General features: G+C 39.6%; 2 protein-coding genes across 3 annotated transcripts; both read left to right on the top strand.

The window, feature by feature from the left end:
* The first annotated feature begins 296 nt into the window (after window positions 1-296).
* On the top strand, window positions 297-18,228 carry scml4 (Scm polycomb group protein like 4). Of its 2 annotated transcripts, none has more exons than XM_051408141.1 (7): window positions 297-658; window positions 6,756-7,026; window positions 10,812-11,014; window positions 12,183-12,312; window positions 14,443-14,652; window positions 15,418-15,563; window positions 16,201-18,228. In XM_051408141.1, the coding sequence occupies exons 2-7, from the start codon at window positions 6,795-6,797 to the stop codon at window positions 16,324-16,326; spliced, it is 1,047 nt and encodes a 348-aa protein (XP_051264101.1). In that variant the 5' UTR covers window positions 297-658; window positions 6,756-6,794; the 3' UTR covers window positions 16,327-18,228. The 2 variants fall into 2 exon arrangements, with proteins under 2 accessions (XP_051264101.1, XP_051264100.1); XM_051408140.1 differs by having other exon boundaries at window positions 310-658; window positions 14,440-14,652.
* Window positions 18,229-18,395: 167 nt separating this feature from the next.
* LOC127367907 (mitoregulin-like) lies at window positions 18,396-19,249 on the top strand. Its single transcript, XM_051408155.1, has 2 exons — window positions 18,396-18,645; window positions 18,931-19,249. Exon 1 carries the CDS (start codon window positions 18,472-18,474, stop codon window positions 18,640-18,642), a length of 171 nt encoding a protein of 56 aa, XP_051264115.1. The 5' UTR covers window positions 18,396-18,471; the 3' UTR covers window positions 18,643-18,645; window positions 18,931-19,249.
* The last annotated feature ends 5,566 nt before the right edge of the window (window positions 19,250-24,815 follow it).

Genomic DNA, 24,815 nt, shown 5'->3' with positions numbered 1-24,815 from the left:
CACAATTAGCATATGTGTGAAATAAACCTTGATGTTAACCATCTAAATATCTTAATTATGGTGCACATAAACTGGCAGTAAGAATATAGACATCATTCTAATCATTTCTGTTCATTTTTAAGTTTGGCTTCAACTCAAAACACACACTCCATGTGTATCAAGGAGTGTTTTTGTGTTATCAAAAAAAAAAAGGGGGGGGGGGGATGAACCTCTTCAGTTTATTTAGGGTGCTGCTGCCTCTCCCTGTCTGTCTCCTGAACCACTGCAGGTAAATGAGATGCTGCTTTAAAGCCAGATAAGGAAATGATCCTCAACAACAGCCCCATATATTAACGACTCAGTCCCACATATCCTCCTACCACCACCACCTAACTTGCGCCCTTGAAGTAGACGTTACAACTCCTGTCACAATCTCCGGACGGCGTTGGGAAGGTCACACTGCAGCTTCGCTTCCCGCCGGCAGACTCCAGACCAGCCCGCGGTACTCGCTCGCTTCCCTGCCGCAGCTGCAGGGGTGGAACCCGGACTGACCCGAGCCGAGAGTTCCCCGGTGCTTCTGCCGCCTCCCGCTGCTCCACGCACCGGCTCGGAGTCCGTACGCAGCCAGCCTGCTGTGGAGAAATGGATTCCCGCCGTTGAATCGACCCCATCGAGATAGGTAAAGATACCATAGGCTCTTTTTTGTTATATTGTTGTACATAGAGCACACGAATGACTATTAATATGAGACTGTGACTACTCTGTAGCCTACAACAAGGTCACAATAAACTCCCTTCAGTCCCTGTGTGTCTGTAGAGATAATTATAGAGGCCATATGCTTCCAAATTAATTAATTAATTAATGTCATGATGCACTTCAGACTTGTATGTTCCTGTTAGAGGACTTGATGCATTGTCCACTAGAAATGATAAAGATAACACTGAACCCATCTTTTCTTTATAATACACAATATCTTTTTTTTACTTTGATGGTAGGGCGTTATTTAATTATTTATCAAAAATCCATTTTTTTGTCATGACACACAAAAATGGGCTGCATGAAAGTTCTTTATGCACACAAGTAAGTTGTTTAGAGACAAGGATGATTGACCTCCCTGTATCCATCTGTAGTGTTACTGGCAACATCACACACACTTTTTCTTTCCTCTTGTTTTGCATGGGTGCTGCCTTAAATTTGAATACTGACAGTTAACTGTTGATCCTCCTAAAACCACGTAAAATTTGCTTGATGCCACAATGCAAACATGCAGTGGTAGTGTGTGTGTGTGTGTGTGTGTGTGTGTTTGTTAGTAAAATATTTTTTTAATTAAATGTAGGGAAAACATGCAAATAGTAAATACCACTAAATACACTTCTAAATATGCCCAGTGAAAATAAATGTTTAAATAAAGTTGCACTTTGCGCGAGACTGCAGTTCCACCTGTACAACTTCCTGCATTGAAAATGTTTCATATGTCAAAGTATGTAAGTATAATCAGGAAAATGTACTTAAAGTATTAAAAGTAAAAGCGCTCAATGTTATACTATTGCAATATTATATAATTAAAGATTATTATGACTAATACTCTTAGTTGGTTGAGGAGGAGCTAACTAATTAACTATTTTGTATAAGACTGCAACTAATGATTATTCTCCTTATGGATTAACCAACTGATTGTTTGGTTTGTCCAACCAATAGTCATTCAATTAAAATTAAACATAAAATTAAAAATAAACTCAAATTATTGAAATACAATGAGAAGCATCAGGTCTTCACATCTGAGAAGCCATGTTTTTTCTTTAAAAATCACTAAATGAGTATCAAAATAGTTAAAGATTAATTTTCTGTCATTCTGATAAGTCGGCTAATTGTTTCAGTTGTACTCATTTACACATTTTCATGAATCAAAAATCTTAATTTGTTAAGCATAGTAGCTAAAGCTTTCAAATAAATGTAGGGAAGTAAAAGTTATAATAAAGTAGCATGAGATTAAAGTCCAAGTACCTCAGATTTGTATTTAAGTGTAGTACTTGAGTAAATGTAGTTAAATTCCACCACTGATTTCCACTCAAAGAAATAGTCCATGAGGCAAACATATTCAATAAACGCAGGTGTGACTGTGATTGAATAGGTTTGATTCCTGGCTTATAAATGCTGGGTGGCAACCCTCACCAAATCTATCCACTTAATTACATATTGTGAATAAAGTACTGCACTCTTTTGGAAAGACAAGAATTGCAGAGTAGCCTACAGTTGTTGCTGTTATGACACAACCACAAGGACATTCCACAGTTTGTTTTGAGCCTCTCTCCCCTTGTAAGGCAATGTTTGAGAAAGCTTTTTAATAAAGAAAAGATGGTCAGCGCTGAATTGCGGAGGGAAATGGTTCCGGGTTGGCGCGTTGTTGGTCCGTTCACAGTCGCTGTATGAAACAAAGTGAAGAGGCTTTCACACCTAACATACAAGAATGGCATTGCTCAGATGAAGGTCAGTGTTCATAATGAGAAAGCAGCTACACTCTCATAAACAGCTGTGTGACTGGATGCCAGGTTCACTTTTGACCCCCCAAATATAAGGTACAAGGCACATTTGCATTCTTACATTCTGGCAGACAGCAGATTCAATTTTGTCTATAGTCTGCCAAATTTGACTGCAATTTGCTTTTGTTTAACCCAGATAGAGCTGAAATGATTACTCAGTTACAGTTCTCTATTGCAGCCAAAACACTTCAGACACATCTCAGAATCAATATTTGTCTCCCAACAGTATAACGTAGCGTTGCAATATGTATCACTATAGTCATAGTGCATAAACAAAACAAACATAAATAAAAGGAACTTCTTTATTGCATAGACCGTGCTACCTCATAAATGAATCAGAAATGTGAACTTTGCATAATTCCAAGTGTGCAAGATGAAACTAAAGTAATTCCACTATACATATTCAGCACTTGGTTCTGTATACAACAGTGTCAGTCAACCCTGTCTTCTGCATTTGTGCACAGCACACCTTATGTCCTCCTTTGCGGTTCTCCTTGGGAAAAAAACGTTTTGCATGTCTGATCCATCCCTGGCAATCTTAGTGTGTCTTATGTCCAGACATCTAGCATTCATTGTGTCCAAGAGGGACGTTTGATCATGTGGCCGGTGGTCATAAACTTTCCACCTCCATGAGGAAAACAATTCCTCTGTGGCCTTGAGGAATGGAGAGTAAGGTGGAAGGAAAAGTAACACCATCCTGGGACTGGGACTGTAATAGAGGGTGAAACACCACATCGCTCTGTGTTCTATGTCTAAGTGGGGTTTATTCATTTTTCTTCTTTTTTTGTAGATGTAGCAATGTAATAAATGCAGGCAGTCTAATTTACAGTAACAGAATATGTTACAGACTGAATATATGACTTACCAGTTGTAATCAGGTAATTGGCAACAAATTAGTCTACAATCATTTTGATAATTAATCGTTTAAGTCTTGTTTTAAACAAAAAATACCAAACATTCACTGCCTGCAACTTCTAAAATGAATGGGAGCATTTCCTGTTACTTTTAAGTCAGCTTTGAGTATTAATTGAATATTTTTCAGTTTTGATCTGATGATCAGACAAAAAGAACAGAAACTGGAGACAAATGAAAATGTAGACATGAAAGTGTTAATTGAACACATAACTAATGTCACCAGTAAATCTATCAATCTATTATTTACAAATGTAATATAATGGTCATTGGCTTTTTGTTCTGCATTGCACAAAATATATTTGTCATCTGCTGCTAAGTGTTCAGCAGAACTGAACTGTTTTATATACTAAACTTCCATAATAATCATTTGAGTTAAAGAGGCAGTTCACCCCAAAATCAATCTTTCCTCTTACCTGCAGTACATCATAAACACTCAACAGCTTTCCAGAACTTACGACCTGGTTAATCAAGATAATCCACAGACCTTGTGAGCAGTACTAGTTCTATTATATTTGATAGAAAGCATCTCTATATCCCCAAAACTAGGCAACTCACACCAAAACAGTCTAGATAGATAAATAGCAAGACAGGTAAGAGGAAAAATATGTATTTTAGATTTTAGGATGAACTGTCCCTTTAAATCACATCCTTCTGTGAAAACAGCCACTGAGTTTCTCGCAATCCACTTTCTCCATCACTACTTCTGTCTTCCGCAGCTTACGGGAATGAAAAGTAGCTGCCTGTGTGTGTGTGTGTGTGTGTGTGTGTGTGTGTATTCGTTCATGTTTGATTTTGTTAAAGAATCTCTCCAACAAGCTATACTCCTGGCAAGGCTTCAAGCCACAAGTGTTTTGGTAGAGTGGCAAGATAAAGTAGTTTTCTGCTCTCATGGGATGCAGAGCCTTTCAGAAGTATTCCCCTGTGTGTGTGTGTGTGTGTGTGTGTGTGTGTGTGTGTGTGTGTGTGTGTGTGTGTGTGTGTGTGTGTGTGTGTGTGTGTGTGTGTGTGTGTGTGTGTGTGTGTGTGTGTGTGTGTGTGTGTGTGTGTGTGTCTGTATGTGCGTGCTCTATGGGTTGCACTCGGTTTCATCAAATCTAACTTTTTTTATTCCGGTTGTTTCACGGTGCTACAGATAGCAGCTCTGTGTTTGTGTGTGTGTGTGTGTGTGTGTGTGTGTGTGTGTGTGTGTGTATGTTTGTGAAGAACCATCTTCTTTCATGTTTTTTAGCATCACTGTTTGATGTTTTTTTTTTTGGTAAATATGAAATATTAGAGTTGAGGGCAGATGTTTTGATGATTGAATCTGACAAGCCAGCTCTGAAAAATGTTTTATCTTCTCTACTACTGTTTTAATCGATGTGTGTTTTTGTTAATTTTATTAAAGGTACTGCTAAAACATTAGAATGTATTAAATCTGCGTATTATTCAAAAGTTCTTCATTTAAATATTCTTTGTTTGTCATCTTTTATCGTCTCTCCTCATTCCCTTGTCCATTTTTCTAATCATCTCTCAGTTGTCACGTCTCTTTACAGGTTATATATGCGAAATTCACTGGCCACTGGATGTCGCACTAGAGCACCAGCAATCTCAGACCGCAACAATGGGCGCTACGGCCCAACAGACTGCACTGGCAAAACCAGTAATTTGGCCAGTTAATCGTAAAACACACAAAATAAAATTCACCAAAACCATCTATGTTAGTCAGTCGTTGTAACTTCATCAAATGCGGAAAAAACAAAATAAAACTCACCAAAGCCACCTTTGTTAGTCTTCCAACAATCCCTGACTTTTGCTCTTGTGCCATGAGGTTGACTTTTTTGGGGGGGATTTTAGTGAAATGTCTGGACAACATTGGGATGAATTGCCATGAAATTTGGTTTAAACATTCATTGTTCCCAGATGATGAATCCTACTGACTTTGGTGATGCCCTTCGTAAAGATATTAAAGCAGAGGCTGATGGGAATATTAACAATAAACTATGGTGGTTAACTTATTAAACATTCTACCTGCGGATCTAAACATCCGCATGTCAGTACCGTCATTATGAGCATGTTTGCATGCTGATGTTAGCATTTGACTCAAAACACCACTGTGCCAAAGTACAGACTCTTAGTCTAGTTTTTAATCATCGATTTACATTGACATTAGTATAATGTAAAATACAATGATACAGTGCATATCATATTAGTAAAATATTGCTTTAATGCAGTAAAACATTCCCCAGCGGTTTTCCCTTTTATTTAATTCACTGGTATTATTTCATTGTAATTAAAGGGATCCACCTTCTATCATCTATGGCGTGTTTATTTCAGCCTCATATCTAATTACATTATAAGTGAAGTGATTTTGTCAATTTTATGACACTATGGCACTCCTTCCATCCCTGTCAGATTGTATCAGCTGATAATCCACCAATTTTTGGACACAAGCTTTGGTTTAAAGCTATGGCTGTAAATTAAAAAATATTTTTTTTTATGAGACAGAATGCTGTAGAACTCATGTTGTCTAACGGCTCAATCCATAATCTATCCTCCATGTAAGCAAAATAGGCCTATAAAATTGCGCACATTATTTCCCCTAAACCAGCAGTGGTAAATAAAACCTTGGGTAAACTCTCAACTGTAATTACTGCAGGACTAACAACCACCAAACAGAAAATAAGATCTAGAATAGGGTAATGGGGTGATAATGTGAGCATTTCCATCAGCTCTAACAAGTTTCACAGCTTCCCTCTTTCCCCTCTTCACCCGCCTTTGTTCCATCCAATACAGAGGAGACTGAAAGCTTAGTTGGTTTAAGTAATCAGTAAATCCAGCACTCTGGAGGCCAAATTGCATTCCCTTTACAACACAATAGACACATTGTCCCCAATACTTTTATCATTAGCAAAGCCATATTCTCCCATTAGCCACCAGTTTATTTCTTTGACCTTTGAACACACACTGGTAATTACACAACCGCCTCCCCCGATTTCTTTCTTCTCTTTTAATGCTCCTGCCACTCTTCCTGTCTCCCCCTTTTCCATCTCCCATCTTTCCTTCAGCCTGCCTGCTTTATGCTGTTCCAAATTCATTTTTTGTGAGGATTGAAAGGTCTGAAATTAATTTGTAAAGGACACGATTAATGTTGGGAAATGAAATATTGGAGCACTTTATCATAAGCAAAGGGTGACTAATAGAATTCAGATTGATTAAAAGATGAACTGTGAATATGTTCACATTTGACAGCAGCCCTATGGACCTGTCCAACATGCTCTTTGCCTCAGATAAATTATTTGATGAATACAGTTGTCTTTGAGTGTTTTCTTCTTGTTTCTCCAGTGTGATGTATCTCACCTTCCCTTGGTGTGCTGCGAGGGCATGAGACTGCGAGGAGGGCGAGATTTCAACCCTGACTCCCACCTGGAACTGGCCCCTCCTGCTCCTGTTGTCTGGTTACCTGGTGTCCTCAGCAAGGGTGTACGCCTTCGTCTGCGTTTGGATCGCCGTGACGACCGGGGTCCGGGCTGCTGGCAGCTGGTGGACTTGGAGGCGGGGTCAGAGCCAGTTGGGCAGAGACTGAGGAGCCGGGCCCCTGACACCTGCGCACAAAGTAAGAGTTGATTCTTAAAAGTCCAGTGTGTAACATCTAGGAGGATCTATTGGCAGAAATGGAATATATATATATATATATATATATATGAGTTTCGCAGCCCCTACATACTTGGAATGGGTGAGTGAGGCAAGGGAGTTGTAATCAGCAACTACACAGGCAGATGCCACTAAATCCTACCCCCTGGTTCCTTTAAGTAAAATACAAATACCTAAAAGCTAAACCATACACTACTTAAGTAAATGTGCTTAATTACTTTGCACCACTATTTAACATCATCAGGGTGAAATAGAGCAACTCAAGATGTCAATTTTAAATGTGTGTAGTCTATCTATATGTGTGTGTGTGTGTGAGTGTGATGTGATTTATCAAATGTTCCCATTTTCCCCCCCTGACCATCACTAATGAAAAGAGCAACACTCTTCACCTTCCCTGTCTTCTGGAGTGTGCTGTGTTATGAAGGGGCTCAGTAGAGATAAGGAAGGGCTGTGTGTGTGTGTGTGTATATGTGTGTGTGTGAGCGCATTTGAGCGTCCCTTCTTAATACACACATTGTTGTTTATGCGTTTATTTATTCCCACCTTATCACATGACTCTGGTGCAGGATCCGATTTCACTGTCTGTTACCATGGTGACGCCCTGCCTGAGCTGTAAATAAATTCAGGGGGTTTGTTACACTGCTCCATTGATTAAACACACACGCACACACAGCACACACACACACACACACACACACACACACACACAAACAAACATCTATGATCTATTCTGCAGCCAGGCGAGGGTATATTGTTTCTAGTTAAAATGCAGCCATTTTATGCATGCATTTTGATGTGTGTGTGTGTGTGTGTGTGTGTGTGTGTGTGTGTGTGTGAGACAGCGTTTAGACATTGTTTATATGTGTGTAGGTGTGCAGTTTAGTGAGGCATTAGCATAACTCACTTCATTGCAGTTTCCCCTCTGCATAAGTGAAAACAGATACAAATCTCCATCCCCTGAAGCTGGCGATTAAGTTATGCTAATCATTGCTGATCATTGCTGCATTACTGTGGCCAAAACAGTGGGCTCCGACTGCTTTTTAAATGCCGCCTTCTAACATCCAGCATCCAAAAGGAGACAATATCCCTTAGTCGGAAAATAAAATTGGGCGTAGGGGTTCACTGAGCGCTTAATTGCCTAATTAGCCATAAACAAATTAGGCTGCGGTCCCAAATGTATTGTGTTATGGTGCGGTGCAGTGGTGCAAATCTTTCCCCTTGCTTGCAAAAAAATGGTGTTGTCTCATTTTGTCTCCCAGTGTTAATGCCCACCCCCCCACCTCATATCCAATTCTTTTTAAGTAAAAGATGATTATCTGTTCTCTCAGTCTGTCTCTGTCTGTAATGTGATGCACTGTTATGGGACAGGACTGATTGAGGAGGGACATCAGGATTAATCTCACTGCGTAATTACTTTTATGATTTATGGTTCCCTTCCTTCCGACACACATACACACACACACACACACTGGCCCCCCTAACATCACGGTCAGTGATGAAGTGTGTGAACGTGTGCCAGCACTCAGTATCATAGCCTTATTGTCCTGACCTTGCTGTTTATAGTCTTTTTTTTATGATCATGTATGAGCTTCAAGTAATGAAATACTGCAATTTGTCTGGCCTGTCACACTCAGTGTTAAAACAGCTTGTGAGCGACTGCTTTAGAGCCGACTCCTGACAAATCTCTTTACACGCTGGCAGCGGCTGTACGTGCAAGCGAGGGCATGCTGGCGTTTGATCCTCCCTGTGAAAGGTTAACCTGATTTTGATTGAGTGTTAAAACCCACCGGTGTGGCTTCTTTGACCGCGGACGGGAATCGGCATAGCAACCTGGGCGTAAATAATCGATGCTGTGTTGGTGAAGCGGAAAAACCTGAGTTGTACTCCGCACTTGTAGCGAATAAAAACAAATAAGCACTCTGGAGCATGCTTTTTTTTATAACACCTGCACCTCAGCGAGTAAAACACACAGAACCTTGCCTTTGGCTGGTCTTTTTTCTTTCCATGTGTAGATTTTTTATTATAGATAAAACAAAAGCAGCATACATGAGCTGACACAAAGGCAGAGAGAGTCTATAAATAAAAGGAAGGCAGTGAGCTTTGACAGCAAGATGATCTTTCATCACAAACAAAAGCAGCAGAGTAATCCTGAAGGGCTTCTGCTAGAACCTTTTGATGTTTACAGAAAAATTGATCTCTTTACCTGAAAGCCAGTCGGTATGAGAAAAGTTCAACCATTTAGGAGTGATTAAACGATTTCAGATTTTAGGATTTTGGTCCAGTTTTTGGACTGCATTCGAATAAATAAATTGGGGACAGATTACAGTTTGTAACCTGAACGCTTGCAGCACAAAACACGGCACAGCTTCAATCCCTTGTCACCCGCTCTAAGCCTTTTTTGAAGACAGAAAAGAAAAACCCTGAGCTGCGGCAACTGTAATTACATTACAGTCCCACATAGCCACACACACACAGAAACACGCACACACGCGCACACAGACATCGTTTTGAGCTCAGCAGGTCTGCCGGCTGCCGCGGGATGTTAGAGGCGTGTTGCTATGACGACTGAAAGGGGACACAGAGGAAGGGGGTTAGGGTAGAAGGGAAGGGGAGGAGGGGGTTGTTTCGGAGGAAGGTGGTTGGAGATTGAGGAAGAGAGAGAGAGAGAGCGAGAGAGACGCACGCAGAGTTGCCGGTGTCTTGACAGTGTGTAGCAGCAGAGATCAGTAGAGGCAGACTGCTGGAGATCCATCAGGGGCATATTCAGAAACCTGCTGCTGGAGTGAAGCATCACACAGACAGCGATTACCAGACGGCTGTGTGCATGGTAGGCAATGCTCAGAATGATAATTTTTGTGCAAATTTTTGAGCTTTTTTTCATGTGATTTGGTTCTGAGAGGAAGGGGATGGAAGGCATCACGCATATTCACGCGCATATCTCTTCTGTCTCTGTTCCTGTTTTTCCTCTGTCTGTTATGACAAATACTGTCATCACAGGAAGGGGATTTTATTCTGTACAGTAACTCTCTGTGCCGGTCAAGACCAGTTCTGACTGTTATTCAGAAATGAAAGAATAATACGTATATGACAGCTAATTAGTAGAACATCAGCTTCTGTAAAAGCACAGTCAATCAGAGGGACTTAGCTTCATATTCAAAGGCCATGTCAGGTAAGCCATTGCGTTGCTTGAATGAAATGATTAAGGAATTGATTGAGAGAGGGGTGTATTGTGAAAGTCATGGCCATGTGGACGAATGTTACCAAGACAAAACACTTGATAATGGTAATCACTGTGTGGGTGCGTGTGTGTGAATCTGTGGGTGAATGTGCACTACTTGATTCATTGTTTGATTATGTGGGGGTTGTGGGTATATGTGCTTTGCTTTCACTTCCTGTATGCGCGTGTGTGTGTGTGTGTGTGTGTGTGTGTGTGTGTGTGTGTGTGGGGCTTTGTCTCTGTGCTGTAATGATATTTATTGCAATCTTTGCAGTTGGAGAGGGGGAGGGGTGTAGTAGTACAGATCTTTATGTGGCTTTGTTTCTACTATTTCCTATAGTTTCTCTGTGTGTGTGTGTGTGTGTGTGTGTGTGTGTGTGTGTGTGTGTGTGTGTGTGTGTGTGTGTGTGTGGGAGGGGGGTAGTCTCACATGTACATCTAAGTTTCCACTCCAGGGAGGCAGTGGTGCATACAGTTTAAAGCGTCCACTTCCTGTACTTTGAAATTACATTTAATAAAATCTCTCTCAGGTCTGATGAGTACTCTGTCTGCCGGCTCAGAGATGCAGACCCCCACTCTCGGCCCCCAGTTTATAGCGGGGCCCCAGGGTAAGGTGCCTGGCAGGAAGAGAGGACGGCCTCCTATCCGTAAACTTGAGTTCCAGAGTCACTACGTTGAGCCTATGTTGCCTATCAAGGTCCCGAAAAAGAGAGGAAGGAAACCTGGCTTTAAGGTAAGTCAGTCCCTGTTAGGTTTACTTTTAAATAAATGTTATGTTTACATTCAGATTTCTCAATAAAGGGTGTAGAAGGGGTGTTTCCTTGTGGCAGAACAAATGTGTTTCCTGCCTCATAAAATGTCTGCAAATGCAATTTATGAATTTATTAAAACCTTCATTGTTTACATCCATGCTTACATAGCTAGCAGTCCTCTTCTGTGCATTTGCTGGTGCATTGCTAGATTTTTTTGGCATAATGCCACCATCAACTGTCCAATAGTGGAATTGTGGAATAGCATGGAAAATGTAGGACTGTGAATATCACATATATGCGCTTCCTCATGTGCGCTAGTTGAGCATGAGATCCAAACAAATCAGGGACCCACTCATCAAAACATAGCTCCATATTGCCACTTGTACCTAGGTACCTTTGATGATTGGTATATCACAATTCACAATACATCACACATTGCGATTGCTGCTACCTATAAATATGTTAGTATTGGTATTACTTTTGTCATCAGTAATTATTGTTAGTGGTAGTATTAGTGGTATTTCTTGAGATCATGTATAATATAATAATAATAATATAAGCAACCTGCTGTCTAGATATAGACAGGAAATGTTGGGAAAGAGAAGCTTTAACATGCAACACAGGTCCTTGACCAGAATTAAACCGGGGCCGTTGGGATGTTCGAATTGGAAATCAACGTGGTATTGGTAATGGCAACTGGTAATGGGATTGGCAACGGTTATTATAATTGGTATGGTAGTAATATTTATAGTGGGAGGACTGTTGGAATTGGAATTGGTTTTAGCGACCTACATTTTTTTTGATTACCTTACTTTTCATCTATTGCCACCAACAGGTTAAAATTTCCATCCTTCTCACATTTAAGTGGATGACTGAATATGTCTAAAGCTAATGTCCAAATTCCTGTTAGCCTCAGCTATATTTGCTACCACAGCCCACTGTGGTGACACCTATCAGCCAAAAGTCACATTTGTTGTGCTAAAGATCTAAGAATTTTGATCAATCCAACAATTTTGTTTTCTGATGTGTATCCCTTGCATCCTTGTACATGTTTTCTTTATACTGACAAACCACTGTGTGTGTGTGTGTGTGTGTGTGTGTGTGTGTGTGTGTGTGTGTGTGTGTGTGTGTGTGTGTGTGTGTGTGTAGCTGAAGCCCAGGATGGTGATGTCCCCACTAGCTAACTCTCCTCCCAGCAGCACACCAGAACCTGAGATGGGCTCCCTCCCACAGGATGCTGCTATTGTCCCCCACTCTGCCACTCCACAAGTCCTAACAGGTAAAACTTCATGCAGACACACACACACATACACACACACACACTCATCATCTTCACCTTTTCTGTCTAGTAATACTATCATAAATGATAGCAGGTCTGTGCAGAGTGAAATCAGGAAATGTAATGGTAAGAAAGCAGAGGGGACATGATATTAGAGAAGCAAGAAGGTTGAGTTACAAAGTCTAATGGTTTTTTTTAAGCCTTGAGACCTGGTGCCATTCAGTGTGGTTGGAAGGTGGTCTTAATATCCTTACAAGTATTATACACTCACAGCTTGACTTGGTGTGACTTTTGTGGTATGAAATGAACCCTTCCTTCTTCTCTTTTGTTTCTGTATCGCCTGTGACTACAGTTCAGTACTAGACTATACGCTTCTGTTTGTGCAAGTGTGAGTGTGGCGTCTTTCTTCTTTGTTCTCTAAATACACAGAAGACTTGTTCTCTGTGACGATGTATGCGTTTAGATGTAAAACATTACACTTGAGTGTGCATCTGCGATCTAGTTTTTGTGGGTTTATTGTGTATGTTTACATGCTTTAAAATTATATCTTCTCTTTTATTCACTTTCAATCCTTCGTCATCTCGGCTCTGGAGAAAATCAGACATTTTTAATTCATAAAAAAAATACAGCCATCCTTTATATCCCACTTTCATTTTTTCTCTCCTTTTTTTCCCTTGTGGCCTGTCCTGCTCTGAATAAACAAATATTTAAAGATGTCTTTTGTGTATTTGAGGTGGGAATGGGAATCTCATGTGTCAAGGACCAGCGCTTTGCTCTTTGTTCTTGCAAATCATGAAAAGTGTTTGATGTCAGACTGTAGACATACAGAAGCAAGGCATGCGCGCACACACACACACACACACATATATATACACATACTACAAACCAGTGAGCCCCCTGCGGTGCCACCCAAACGCATATGTAAATCATGTGTCTGGTGAAATGGAGAACCATTTTAAAAATAGTCTTTGTATTTTGTGGATTTTTTGGTGAATACTCCAAGCAAGGTACATTCCCTTTCAAATACTGATAATTTTGTTATATTATTATTATTTATTTTTTTACATACATTTATTATTACATTCCTTTTTTTATGTATTTACATTGCTTTTTAAAGAATATTTGAAGTGTTAGGATGTAAAGATGTAAGAAAACTGTTATATATTCAAATATTAAGCATTAATTGTGTTATATGAAGGTGGTTCTGTACTTGTGTGTGTGTGTGTGTGTGTGTGTGTGTGTGTGTGTGTGTGTGTGTGTCAATATGTAAGCCTCCAAACTCTCATGCGCAGATCTTATCACATAATTGATTTTTCAGAATACAATACAATGCATTTGACCTTTGTGTGAGCACAAAGTAGAGGTAATTCAGAATCATCTCAGTGGAGTATTTCAGTCTTATAAATCTGTCATCTGGTAAATCTATAACTGCCCAGCTCTGGCATAACCAGCAGGCACCTACATTATTGACAAGCTGAAAAACGGTTGGCACAAAGGAAGCAGATTCAAAGGAATTACTGACTACCTTTCAGCTGTTTCACATCCATACAGTTACAAGCTGAAGATGCTTCAAGCAGCATACCTGTGTATTTATTTAACTCACTATGTAAAGGACATTAAAAATGTAACTGCTGACATTATATTGCCAAAGCTGTTATTTTAGTGTTAAATGTTAAATAAATTGTCTATTTTGGAGTCTGCAGCCACTCTTTGAGGCAGAGCTAAATGCTCATTTAAGCATCCGAACATGGTCACAGAGACAATGCTAACATGATGATGTTGCTGCATGTATTGCCTAATGTTTACCTCATGAATCATGTTTGTTTAGTGTGTTAGCATGTTTGCTAATTAGCACTCAACATAAAGCAAATAAACAACTGAGGCTGAATGTCACTAGTTTGGCAGGTATTTATTCATAAACCAAAGTATCAACATATTCAGAGAATTGCCAAAATCATGAGGATCCTCTGAGAACCATGTACAAACCTTTGCACCAATCCATATATTTCACAGGATAAGGAAAAGTTTGAACTGTTCCAGACAGACCTACACTGCCACCCTAAAAAGACAGCATTTTCCAAATGGGCTTGGCTTTAATGACGCCACGTCCTGTCGTTCCTCTTCCAGCAGAGACGCCAATGCCTGATGACTTCTTATGTGACCCACCGGTGGACTCCAAGCGCTACGCTGTAGATCCCAGTGATTCTGCCTTCAATGTCATGACGTCACAGTACCCACCAAAGCACTCCTATGGTTACCGTGGCAGCAGTTGCTCTACCCCAATGGGTTTGTGCAGACAAGCATCAAGCCCAGGAAGCTTCCAGGAAGGAAACAGGAATGGTGAGGCCGTGTTTTATATTCAGATGTACATTCACTAAGAACAGAAGACCACAGACGGCGTTAAACAAAGCAGGCCAGGTTCAGGTTACTTCAGTTGTACCCATTGGTAAATTTGGTTCGCAGTAAAAGACAAGGCATTCCTCTTGATCAAATATTTTACAAACACTTCAGACAGTAGATAACCATGAAACAATATGATAAATTAAGGTGCTCCAGGATCCAGGTGCTTGATCTCTCTGTCTCTAGTTGCACCCATTAAAGTGTGATAGCTTACACTTTATCATTCTCATTGGTCTGTCGACATGGGTGACCTCATGTAATTTCCATCCTAGCTTCGCCCAACTTCAACTGGAGCCAATCAGTCACCTAAATAAAAACACTTCTGTGGCAGAACGACTAACCTGGAAAACCCATAACAAATTGCTGCACTCTTTTTTGTTGACCATGACCAGAGTCAGCTGAGTTGTTTCCCTCTGTTTCTAGTCTTCATGCTAAGCAAAGCTAAGCTAACTATCTCCTGGCTGTAGCTTCATATTTAGCACACTTTATAAGAGTATTGATCTTCTCATCTAAATCTCAGCAAGGAAGGGAATAAACAAATTACCCCAAATGTCAGACTGTTCCTTAAAGTTCAGCCTTTCTGCTGTGGAACTTGTCAGGTGACATTATAAGACTGTCAGTGTTTTGTTTATTTGTTTATTTAGATATGCATTATGTTTAAGCATTTTAGCATCTTCACTCCACCTGTTCCCCTGTGCCACCTAGCATACAGTCCGATGCCAGACTCTGGAGAGTGCAAGCGTCCTACTGGTAAGGACCCATCCAGGTGGGGTGTTGAGGAGGTCATTTGGTTCATCAAAGATGCTGATCCCCAAGCCCTGGGACCCCACGCTGATGCATTCAGGAAGCATGTGAGTCCAGACTACCTTGTAGCCCATGGCCATTGACTCTTACTGTAATTACTAAATGTATCGGAACACAGCTTTACATCGCAGTGTGCACTGGGGCATTAAGGCAGGAAACTGCTTGCAAGAGGTAGGGTACACTTTAATTTAAAACTCTGTTATGAGACATAAAGATCAGCAGATATGGAAACTAAATGAAGACTATAACAGAATTTTTAAAGCATAGTGAGGTCTGGCCCCAAGCTATATTAGAAGCCTTTTAACTCCCCATAAACCACTGTGCTGCCTCTGTTCCTCAGGCAGGACTTAATATTTAAAGTGACCAGGATTTTCTCGTGATAGCTGCAAGGCTATGAAACAGCTTGAGCACAGGATAGGGTTGGTAATAAAGGGAACTTTATTTTATATATAAAACTTGCTGTTAATGCCTTCTTATTAGTTATTTTGACACTGTTTTCAACTTTATTATATGGTAGCTTTTTGTTGGTACAATATTTTATTTATTATTTCTTGCAGTGATGATACAGGTGCAGAATTTAAAGCATTGTTTATTACTCTATCCATAAAGTTAACCACATAAACAGGTGAAAAATGTGTCATATTTTAGATGCTATTAGTCACATGGTTCTGTGATGTGTTTCAGGAGATAGACGGAGACGCTCTGCTCTTGTTGAAAAGCGAGATGATGATGAAGTATCTGGGACTGAAGCTGGGCCCTGCACTTAAACTCTGTTACCACATCGACAGGCTTAAACAGAATCGGTTGTGACTTGCTGATCACCTTTCACTAAAACTGTACCACTGCTGATTCTCTCAAACTTTCTCCACCATCAGCAATACATCGTGAATGCCTTGGGATCACTTGTTGGCTTTTACTGCATCTGCAACCACATTTTGTTGACAGAAATTGGACGTGTTGACTATACATATTAAGACTATTTACAGTTGAAGCAATTATTTCATTTCCATCATTGTTTACTGGGTATCTGAATGGCTTTAGGTTGTAAATAGTTCAGCTCCACGCAGATGGCAGCTACTGTATATCGAAACCTTTGACCTGTATTGACGTCCACTCTGCAGTCTGCACACAACTTACTGTTATTTGTGCAGATCTTAATCGCGGATGCCGTATCAACACCTCCAAAGACCCACAGAGACAGGGAACCTAAAAATCTTGTATGGTGCTTTACCTCGATATCATATTTAAACTTAAACAAGTCTTTGGTTACGGCACAATGCTGCTGCACTTTTAAAATATTCTTTTGTTAGTAAGTTTTGTTGTAAAGTGGTGATAACATTAACCCGGGTATCACTCCTACACACAAACTGTAACTAATGACTGATCTTGGACACTCTTCAGCAAGTATTGAAATCTTTTTATTTATTTGAAATCGTTTGACCAGTAGCTAGTGTGAGTCAAATTAAAGGAATTAATCTTAATATAAGTGGGAAAATCCTGACCCAAGGATGAGATATTCACTTTTTCTAATCAATTCTGTTTAGTTTCATGGTCAATATTAAAACAACATCAACATGAAAAACAGCATTAGAATAAGAATAAATAAATAAATACATTTTTCTTTTTTTTTTAATTTCTAATGCTGTTGTGAAACAAGGTAATTTGCTAACATGAACATTTCTACCACAAACCACAGCCCAGCAAAACAGTGCAACCGATTCTACCATTCAGAGGTGCATATAATCACACAGCGCACATAATGACAGGAAAGAAAGACGCTGGGGCTTTTCACTGTGCTCTCATGAATTGTCTATCATGTGACACTCACTGGTTTTAAAATGTCAGTACTGAAAAGCAGGCCACTTTGCAACCTACCTGATGAGGCTTCTGTTTTACTTGGGGTTTCATAAGTGGTGTGAGTGAAAGCAACTTGTAGCAAACTCATACAACTTGGTGCTCACGGAAACCATTACTGTCACTACGACCATAACACTTACACTCTCCTCATACAGTTAATCACTATCTTTTCTAGATAAAGCTACAGTTTACATTCCTCTCATGCAATACCTCTTCAGTCATTTTTATTATAAATGCCTCTGAGTCATGTTTTGTTCTGCCTATTGATTAAGCAGTATTTCCTTTCCAAACTGTGAAAAGTGATTAAGTAACATGTCTTGAGCATTAATAATAACAGTTTTTTGCAGCAACCAAATACAGTTTTGACATATAAAAATTGTACAAACAATTTGTAAACACATTAATGATCAATCACATGTAGTAGCTTATATGACAAACTCATACAACGTGTGGCTAAACACAATGCTTTTTTTGATCTGACTGTACAGTACTTGTTACTCACTTTAATCTTTTGCGTTCTGTGTGTTTTGCTTAACTTTGTTAAAGTCAGTGTGCCACAGACTTATGTGAGTACAGCATGTATGGCTATGTATGAATTCTGTATTTCATGCCTGTCCTGAGCCCTAGTGAGTTAAAATTTCACCTTTTATTTTCCAATTTTCAGTGTGATACATTGATTTAAATGATTTACAGGAAATGTGGCAGTTTTGTTGCACAGGAGCTATTTCCCCAACTAGAAATGTACACACATTTTTATCATCAAATTTGGCTCCCTAATGACCTTCCTTTTCTTATTAATATAATGTTTTTAAAGCAGACTTTTTTCAGACAAAATAAAACTCCTTGTTTAATGAAGTCTGGCCTCATTCTTATTCTTATTCTTCTTCTTATTATTATTATCAGTAGTATATATACATGTTCATTATATATTTTAACAATGGAACCTCAAGAGGGTTTCGGACCTTTATTTTGAAGAGTGCGAGATTAACGCGCTGCTTTAGTATCGCGGGATTAGAAACCGTTCACTTCCTGTATGAGCGTACCAATGATTTTCATGCGGCTTACACAAATGTGTGCATCTGTCAGCCAGAGGTGAACATGGCAGAAGTCTCGGAGAGGACACTACAGGTCGCGGTCGTGGTTTCGTTCGCTGCCGGCTTCCTGGCGGGCTGGCAGGCGAACAGGATGCGGAGGAAGTTTCTGGACTGGAGGAAGAAACGGCTGCAAGAGAAACTGTCAGAGACTCAGAAGAAGCTGGATCTGGCTTGAATGGTAACGTGGGAACTTGTCTTGCTACGTCGGCTAATGAGAGTCACTTGAGGCCTGTGAGACTTGTCTGCTTCTCGATTAGTAGAGAAATCAACCTTAAAACAAAACAACCTTACAGATAGTGGCCTCGTCTGGACAGAGATTTCGACCTATAACTGCAGTTTCTCACCCGCATGCATAGGCCCCAAACCTGTTAGTCAACTATCTTGAGGAGTTTAAAGGGTTTGTGACCGTGATGCTTCAGCTGTTGAGCAACAGTGTCTGATCTTTATATTCTTTATTTCCCAGGGGTTCTCTGGTGTTCTGTGTGAAGCTGCTGGATCCTGGATGTGCCACACGTCTGTCACTGTGAGAACACACCTCAAGATGACCTACCTGTGTGCTGCACTACACTTTTCCCCACCAAACCTTTTTAAAGCGAGGCTGCACTTGATATTCACTGGAGTCTATGGAAATACAATTATTACCTACATACAGCAGCTTCCTTTCTGCCCTGGGACACTGACATGGAAGAAGTTGAGGATCTGCCTTCAGTGGTTTTCCGTTCCAGTGTGTGTCAGTTTCTATCTGTTTCATATCTGGTCAAATAAATTATTGGTGTTTTTCATGTTTCTTTTTATTATGTTTGTGTTTTGTTCATTTGGAAAGTCAGTATTCCACATAGAGCTTCCAGCTTTCATCGCTATGGGTTCAGTAATTTGTGACAGAGCCAAAAGGTTTTATAAGGTATGAAATCATGTAAATAAGTAATATTCATGGCCAGAATTTGAAATGTCTTAACACTTGACCTCAAACAGATCAGTGTCTTCCTTTTTTCTTCTCCCCCACCATTTATGTATATGTAAATGTGTTTGTGACATATTTGCAGCTTACACACCCATGTACACACCCAGTGTGCTGCGGGCAATGTGATTCATATTAAAGGGCTCCAGTTGCCAACAAAACATAAATTGAACAGAAATTAGTCGTGGTTACAGTTGAGTATGAATGTGAACTGTAGTCTAACTGTAGTTTATTCATTATAAATATTAAAAGCTCAGTTTAATAACATCAGACTTAAGTTTTATTCTTAGTTGTGGCGCCATCTGCTGGATGAAAGTGGGAGTCACAAGTTGGACAGCAAAGTTAGTGCTATGCTAAAGATTACACTAACAGGATTTGTTATTTTTGTGATTTAAACAAGTAAATCTTAAACCACATCACCATCTGTTGTACTTGAAAATGTTAAATGTTCAAAGAAGAGAGGCTACAGTATATTTTTAAAATAAGAAATCCATGTACAGTGATCCATCATCATCCTAATAAATTACATATTTTTGACAAAATAATCCTAACTCAAGGACAACTTTCTGTCTTTTATTTGTCTTGCTTTTATGAGCTTTTATCCCTGAATCTGCTGATGAAAGCTGTGAAATGCTGTTTCCAATGTAAAGGATGAACTTTAATGCTCAATACTAGAAGTGTTATTATAATAATTATATGGTTTATTTGTATACAGACGTGCATTTATACTGTAGATGTTAAATCACTGGCTTTAATGGCTTGAAGCTTTGCATGTACCCAATCTGTCTACAGGTGGTGCTAGTGCACTTTAATTCTTTATGCACACAAAACAAGCTTTAGCCTACAGCATTCTAGTCACTGGTGCTGAAATTAGATCCTGTGAGCAGATCTCTCTTTTTCATCATCACCAGTCTAGCAGGTCTATTACCTCCTCTCAACAAGCTTTTGACAAGACCTTAAGAAGTACCTTTTCCTGCAGCACTCCATCAGTGGCTTGATGAGAACGAAGGTGGAGAGGGTACTGGAGAGGGATCAGGAGAAGTTAAGATGACAGATAAATACAAAATCTCGCCTACGAATATAGAATTTAAATATCTCAGTATATTTACAGCAAAACAGCCATATGCTGGTGTAGCTGTCAGTGCTTCAAATCTTACAAAAATCATATTTCCTTAACGTTTTAAGAGATGAATCAGTGCTTTATATAATAAAGTGGTTACATTAACGGGGGAAAAAATAAAGGCAACTTTTAATGGTGGCCTTTAATCACATGTGCATTTAACTGAAACCAATTTCAAGTCAATGTACCCTAGTTTGGGTCACATTTTATTGAGTTAATGAGAACGTATTACATTAAGTTGTGTCAGAAAAAATTTGCATTAGAAAACCGACTGCTTATGTATTTCACACACACACACACACACACACACACACACACAGAGAGAGAGAGAGAGAGAGAGAGAGAGAGAGAGAGATCTAATAACAACGCTTTATGTGTAAACTCCATTTTTCGACATTTTTACTGATGTCGAATATAGAAAAACTTCACATATAAGGCTTGGGACACATAACATAACATTATGTTGCAGTCATACCATCACTTACAGGCTATGTCAAAAGGCTGATCATAAAGATCTTTGAAACACCAATAGCAGACTATCAGAAATGTGTGAAAAAATATAAAAAAGCACAATATATATATAAATAGATCAAATACTCAATTGACTGTGGCTATGTTTAGTAATCTATTTATATAATACATGGATTATAGTTACAAAAAAACATTCTCAGGCATTTTTCAGTTTCACTGCCTTTCTCTTTAAATCTACTTGAATGGTGTAGCCTAGTTTTTAAAGAGAAAAAAGAAAAATGACAGACAGCTTAGCGGGAATTAAAATGTGTGAGAGGGTGTGTTGACAAATGGAGAGGGAAATGAGCATCATGGGAGGAGAAGTGTGTAGCTGTTTGTGTTTTGGATGGAATTTTAGAGAGGGCGTTATTGTCCCTCAGTGTCTAATGCTCTGGCTAAATTGTGATGAATAGCTCGCCGGAGTGTGGGGTGCTTGTAGACGGCGACTGTCTATTCCCTGTTTATTTTGTAACAAGCTGTGTGTGATTGTGTGCAACAGCAGTGCTGGTGCGTATAGCTGAGAAGTATTTTCAAAGTAGATGAGAAGGATGGTGACTAGAGGAGATAATGTGCAAGTGAGGCAAAAAGAGAGACAGCAACAGAGAGGAGGAAGAAACAGAGAGAGAGAGAGAGAGAGAGTTCACATTGACTGCCATGATTGATCAGATTTTCCTAATTGGCATGTAGACCTCAGATCCTATGTCCTTCGCCTATATTGAGTGTGCTCAGTGAGTGTCATGTTTAATAAGCTTCCTGACTGGCTTTCTGGTTGTGTGATTGTGCCCTCTGGCTATAGAGTGACTGCAAAACAGGGAGGGGAGACAAGTGTATAGAGGAGAAAAGAAGGCTAGGTTTAACCAGTATGAAAGACAGAGGAAGAAAGGGGCCTCTGCTCGCTATGCTGCTTTTAGAGAAAAACAAGATTCTACAGCCTAGCGGTTCTGTGAAGCTGTACTGACGCGCAGCATTGCTATGAGCTAATTGCTAACGGACTGATGTTGAGCAGGTATAGTCACCAAAGTTATTCTAAATCATCCTGAGGGGAACATGAGTGTCTGTACCAAATTTCAAGACAATCCATCAAATAGTTCTTCCACATTCCCACATTGCTCAAAACCTGGGGCACGTTTAATCTGAAGACAGTGTGCACCGCTTAGCTAAGGTTTCAAGGTTGAGCAACACGTTTCTATGAAACGGTGTGCAACAGGCTTTGATATATATTTTCTCTCATGTGGTTCCAGATCCTGCCACTCCCCTCTGCGCTGCAAACACCTCATTCCCCTCACCTGATCTTCCTTACCCATCTCCTCACTTGCGCCTCATTTCCTTGTCAGCCACAGGACACATATACCAGCCCCTGTTCCCCAGTCATTTGTCAGATAGTTCCTTTGTTGTCATGTTTATTTGCTTTTCGACCTACCTGTACCTGTAAGCTTATTTGCATCTTCAATTGGTCGTTAAATAATTGAACTATCCCTCTCTGCCTGGACTATCTGCATTTGGGTCCTTCTCCTGCTGCCTCATTTTCACCTGCCTGAAAAACCTCAAGGTAGTGTGAGAGAAACAGTCAGGGGACGGTGGGGACAGAAGTCATTAGGATACACCCTCTGGGAAACATGGATGTCTGTACCAAATTTCACTGCAATCCATCCAATAGCTGTTGAGATATTTCCGTCTGAAACAAAGTGGTGGACCAACATTAGACACACTCCCATTACCATCCATTAGGCCATTAAGCCATACTGCTAACATGGCTAAAAATACAGTGGACTTTTTAATGCACCAACATAACGTGAAATAGAAGTTAAGCAGTTTATCTACTGTAACATTTTAAAATGTCGTCCTTATGTACAGGATCTTTACTCTAAATCAACAGAAACACCTTGTGTGTTTTGTCTGAAATAATTCTTTCAATCACTCAATACTCACCTACGCAGGAAAGTTTTGTGTGCATTGATGTGTAATAGGGCAGAAAAACAGATCTCTAATGCTTTTCATACCCATACAACTATGTATATTGCATGAGTACACACAAACATGGACACAGGCATGCGCAAGGCTTTATTGAGCTTCAGTCCAATAAGCCTCACACAGCAGTGTTTACATGCTTATGGATGATGTGGATCTTGTCTCAGACAGGTACTGAGACTATGGATTGGAGTAATATGCTGCAAAGACTTCAATGTAAATGATGATGTCTCGCTTTATTTGATTGAGGCTTATTTTGTAAACTTCTTTCCAGAAGGCTTTTATGTAACAGGAAAGAGCAGCAACACCTCCATCCTGTTTGACAGTAGAGAAATTACAGTATGCAGAGAGATTTTATTAACAACATAACAGTCCTGCAACCCCTGGAAGAAGTGTTCTCGCCATACAATCTCTAATATAATTAATCGAACTAGAACAGGGTTTTTCACATTTGTTGAAACAATTTCACTACAACCTTTATATAGGCTTTATAAGCTGTAACTAATAACAACATCTAGTTCGTAAAAAATCCAACTAATGTAATTCATACTCTAGCATAGCATTTTTAAACTAACCTACAAGGGCAAAAGTTCTTCTTTACAATAGTTTATTCCTGCTTCATAAAGCCTCAATAAATGTCTAATTTGTATTAATGGTGATTAAAGGGCAATAGTTACAGCTTAAATAAAACTTAAATAGTGAATAGTGGTACCACTTTCTCTTAAAGCTCTTAACGGTGAGTGAACATTTTTTCTTGTCTCTGTATGTATATGATCGCATTCATACAACCTGGAATATGCAGTGTTTGCTCAAGTTGAAACATACTGAATGCATGCTCTGTGTCTTTTTGCACTACTACTCACGATTTTCCATACATTTTCTTGTGCGATTGTGCTACCTCTAAAATTCGCTTTGCCTTTCTGTCTGACCACACAGTAAATCAATCTTTTGTCCACTTGGTAGTGGCATAAGAAGATCCAAACACAACATAGACATATTATCACATTATAAAATTAATATGTTAGCAAACACTGGCTTATTTATACATCCAGCAGACATGGAGAAACATTAGCATTTATTTGGAGTTGCATTTCTGGCCGCCTGATGAATGTCAATATCCACTCTCCTTTGAGCTCTGTTTTGGTTTCCACCGACTCCTGTGGAAAATATCTGTCTCTTTAGCTGCTAAACATTCCACTATGTTCACCAGCTAGTCACTAACTTTGTCTTTCTAATATTTGATGCTGGGGACATAGCATACAGTGTGCTTCTTAGCTGAAAACAGCTGCCTGCAGCTGGAGAACAATGGTGATGACAGTGAACCTTTACAGTAAAGTTGAGCTGAGAGAGAAAAAAGGAACTACAAAGTTTACTATTCATTTTCTGTGATATCTTTAACATTACATACAGTCATTTAATTTAATCCTTATAAAGAGTGTTTGTGTAGCAGTTTGATCACGCCTATCAATAAATGGTTTGGTTCAGCTGGATTACCGCCTACAGGATGACTAACACCAAACTTACTTTGCTCAAATGAGTACTGAGTGCTGTTTTGAAAGTGTGTTCCGTGGTGTAATGGGTAGAGTGTGGTGCTGGTAGCACTACAGGGTTAGAGCTTTAATTCCCACTGGGAGTGCCCATACTGAATGGATGCACTCAAGATGCTCTGGATAAAAGCTTCAAATGAATGACAGATGTAGCATTAAGCTATATACAGTATTGGTACAGCCTGTCCGCCCCGCTCATATCCTCTCATCTCTCGGTTTTTAGTTCTGGGTACACTTGAACAATC

Source organism: Dicentrarchus labrax, unplaced genomic scaffold (assembly GCF_905237075.1).
Source record: "Dicentrarchus labrax unplaced genomic scaffold, dlabrax2021, whole genome shotgun sequence".
In the NCBI taxonomy this organism is placed as follows: domain Eukaryota; kingdom Metazoa; phylum Chordata; class Actinopteri; family Moronidae; genus Dicentrarchus; species Dicentrarchus labrax.
Note: the sequence above shows the minus strand (reverse complement) of the source record. Positions and strands in the feature narration are given on the sequence as shown.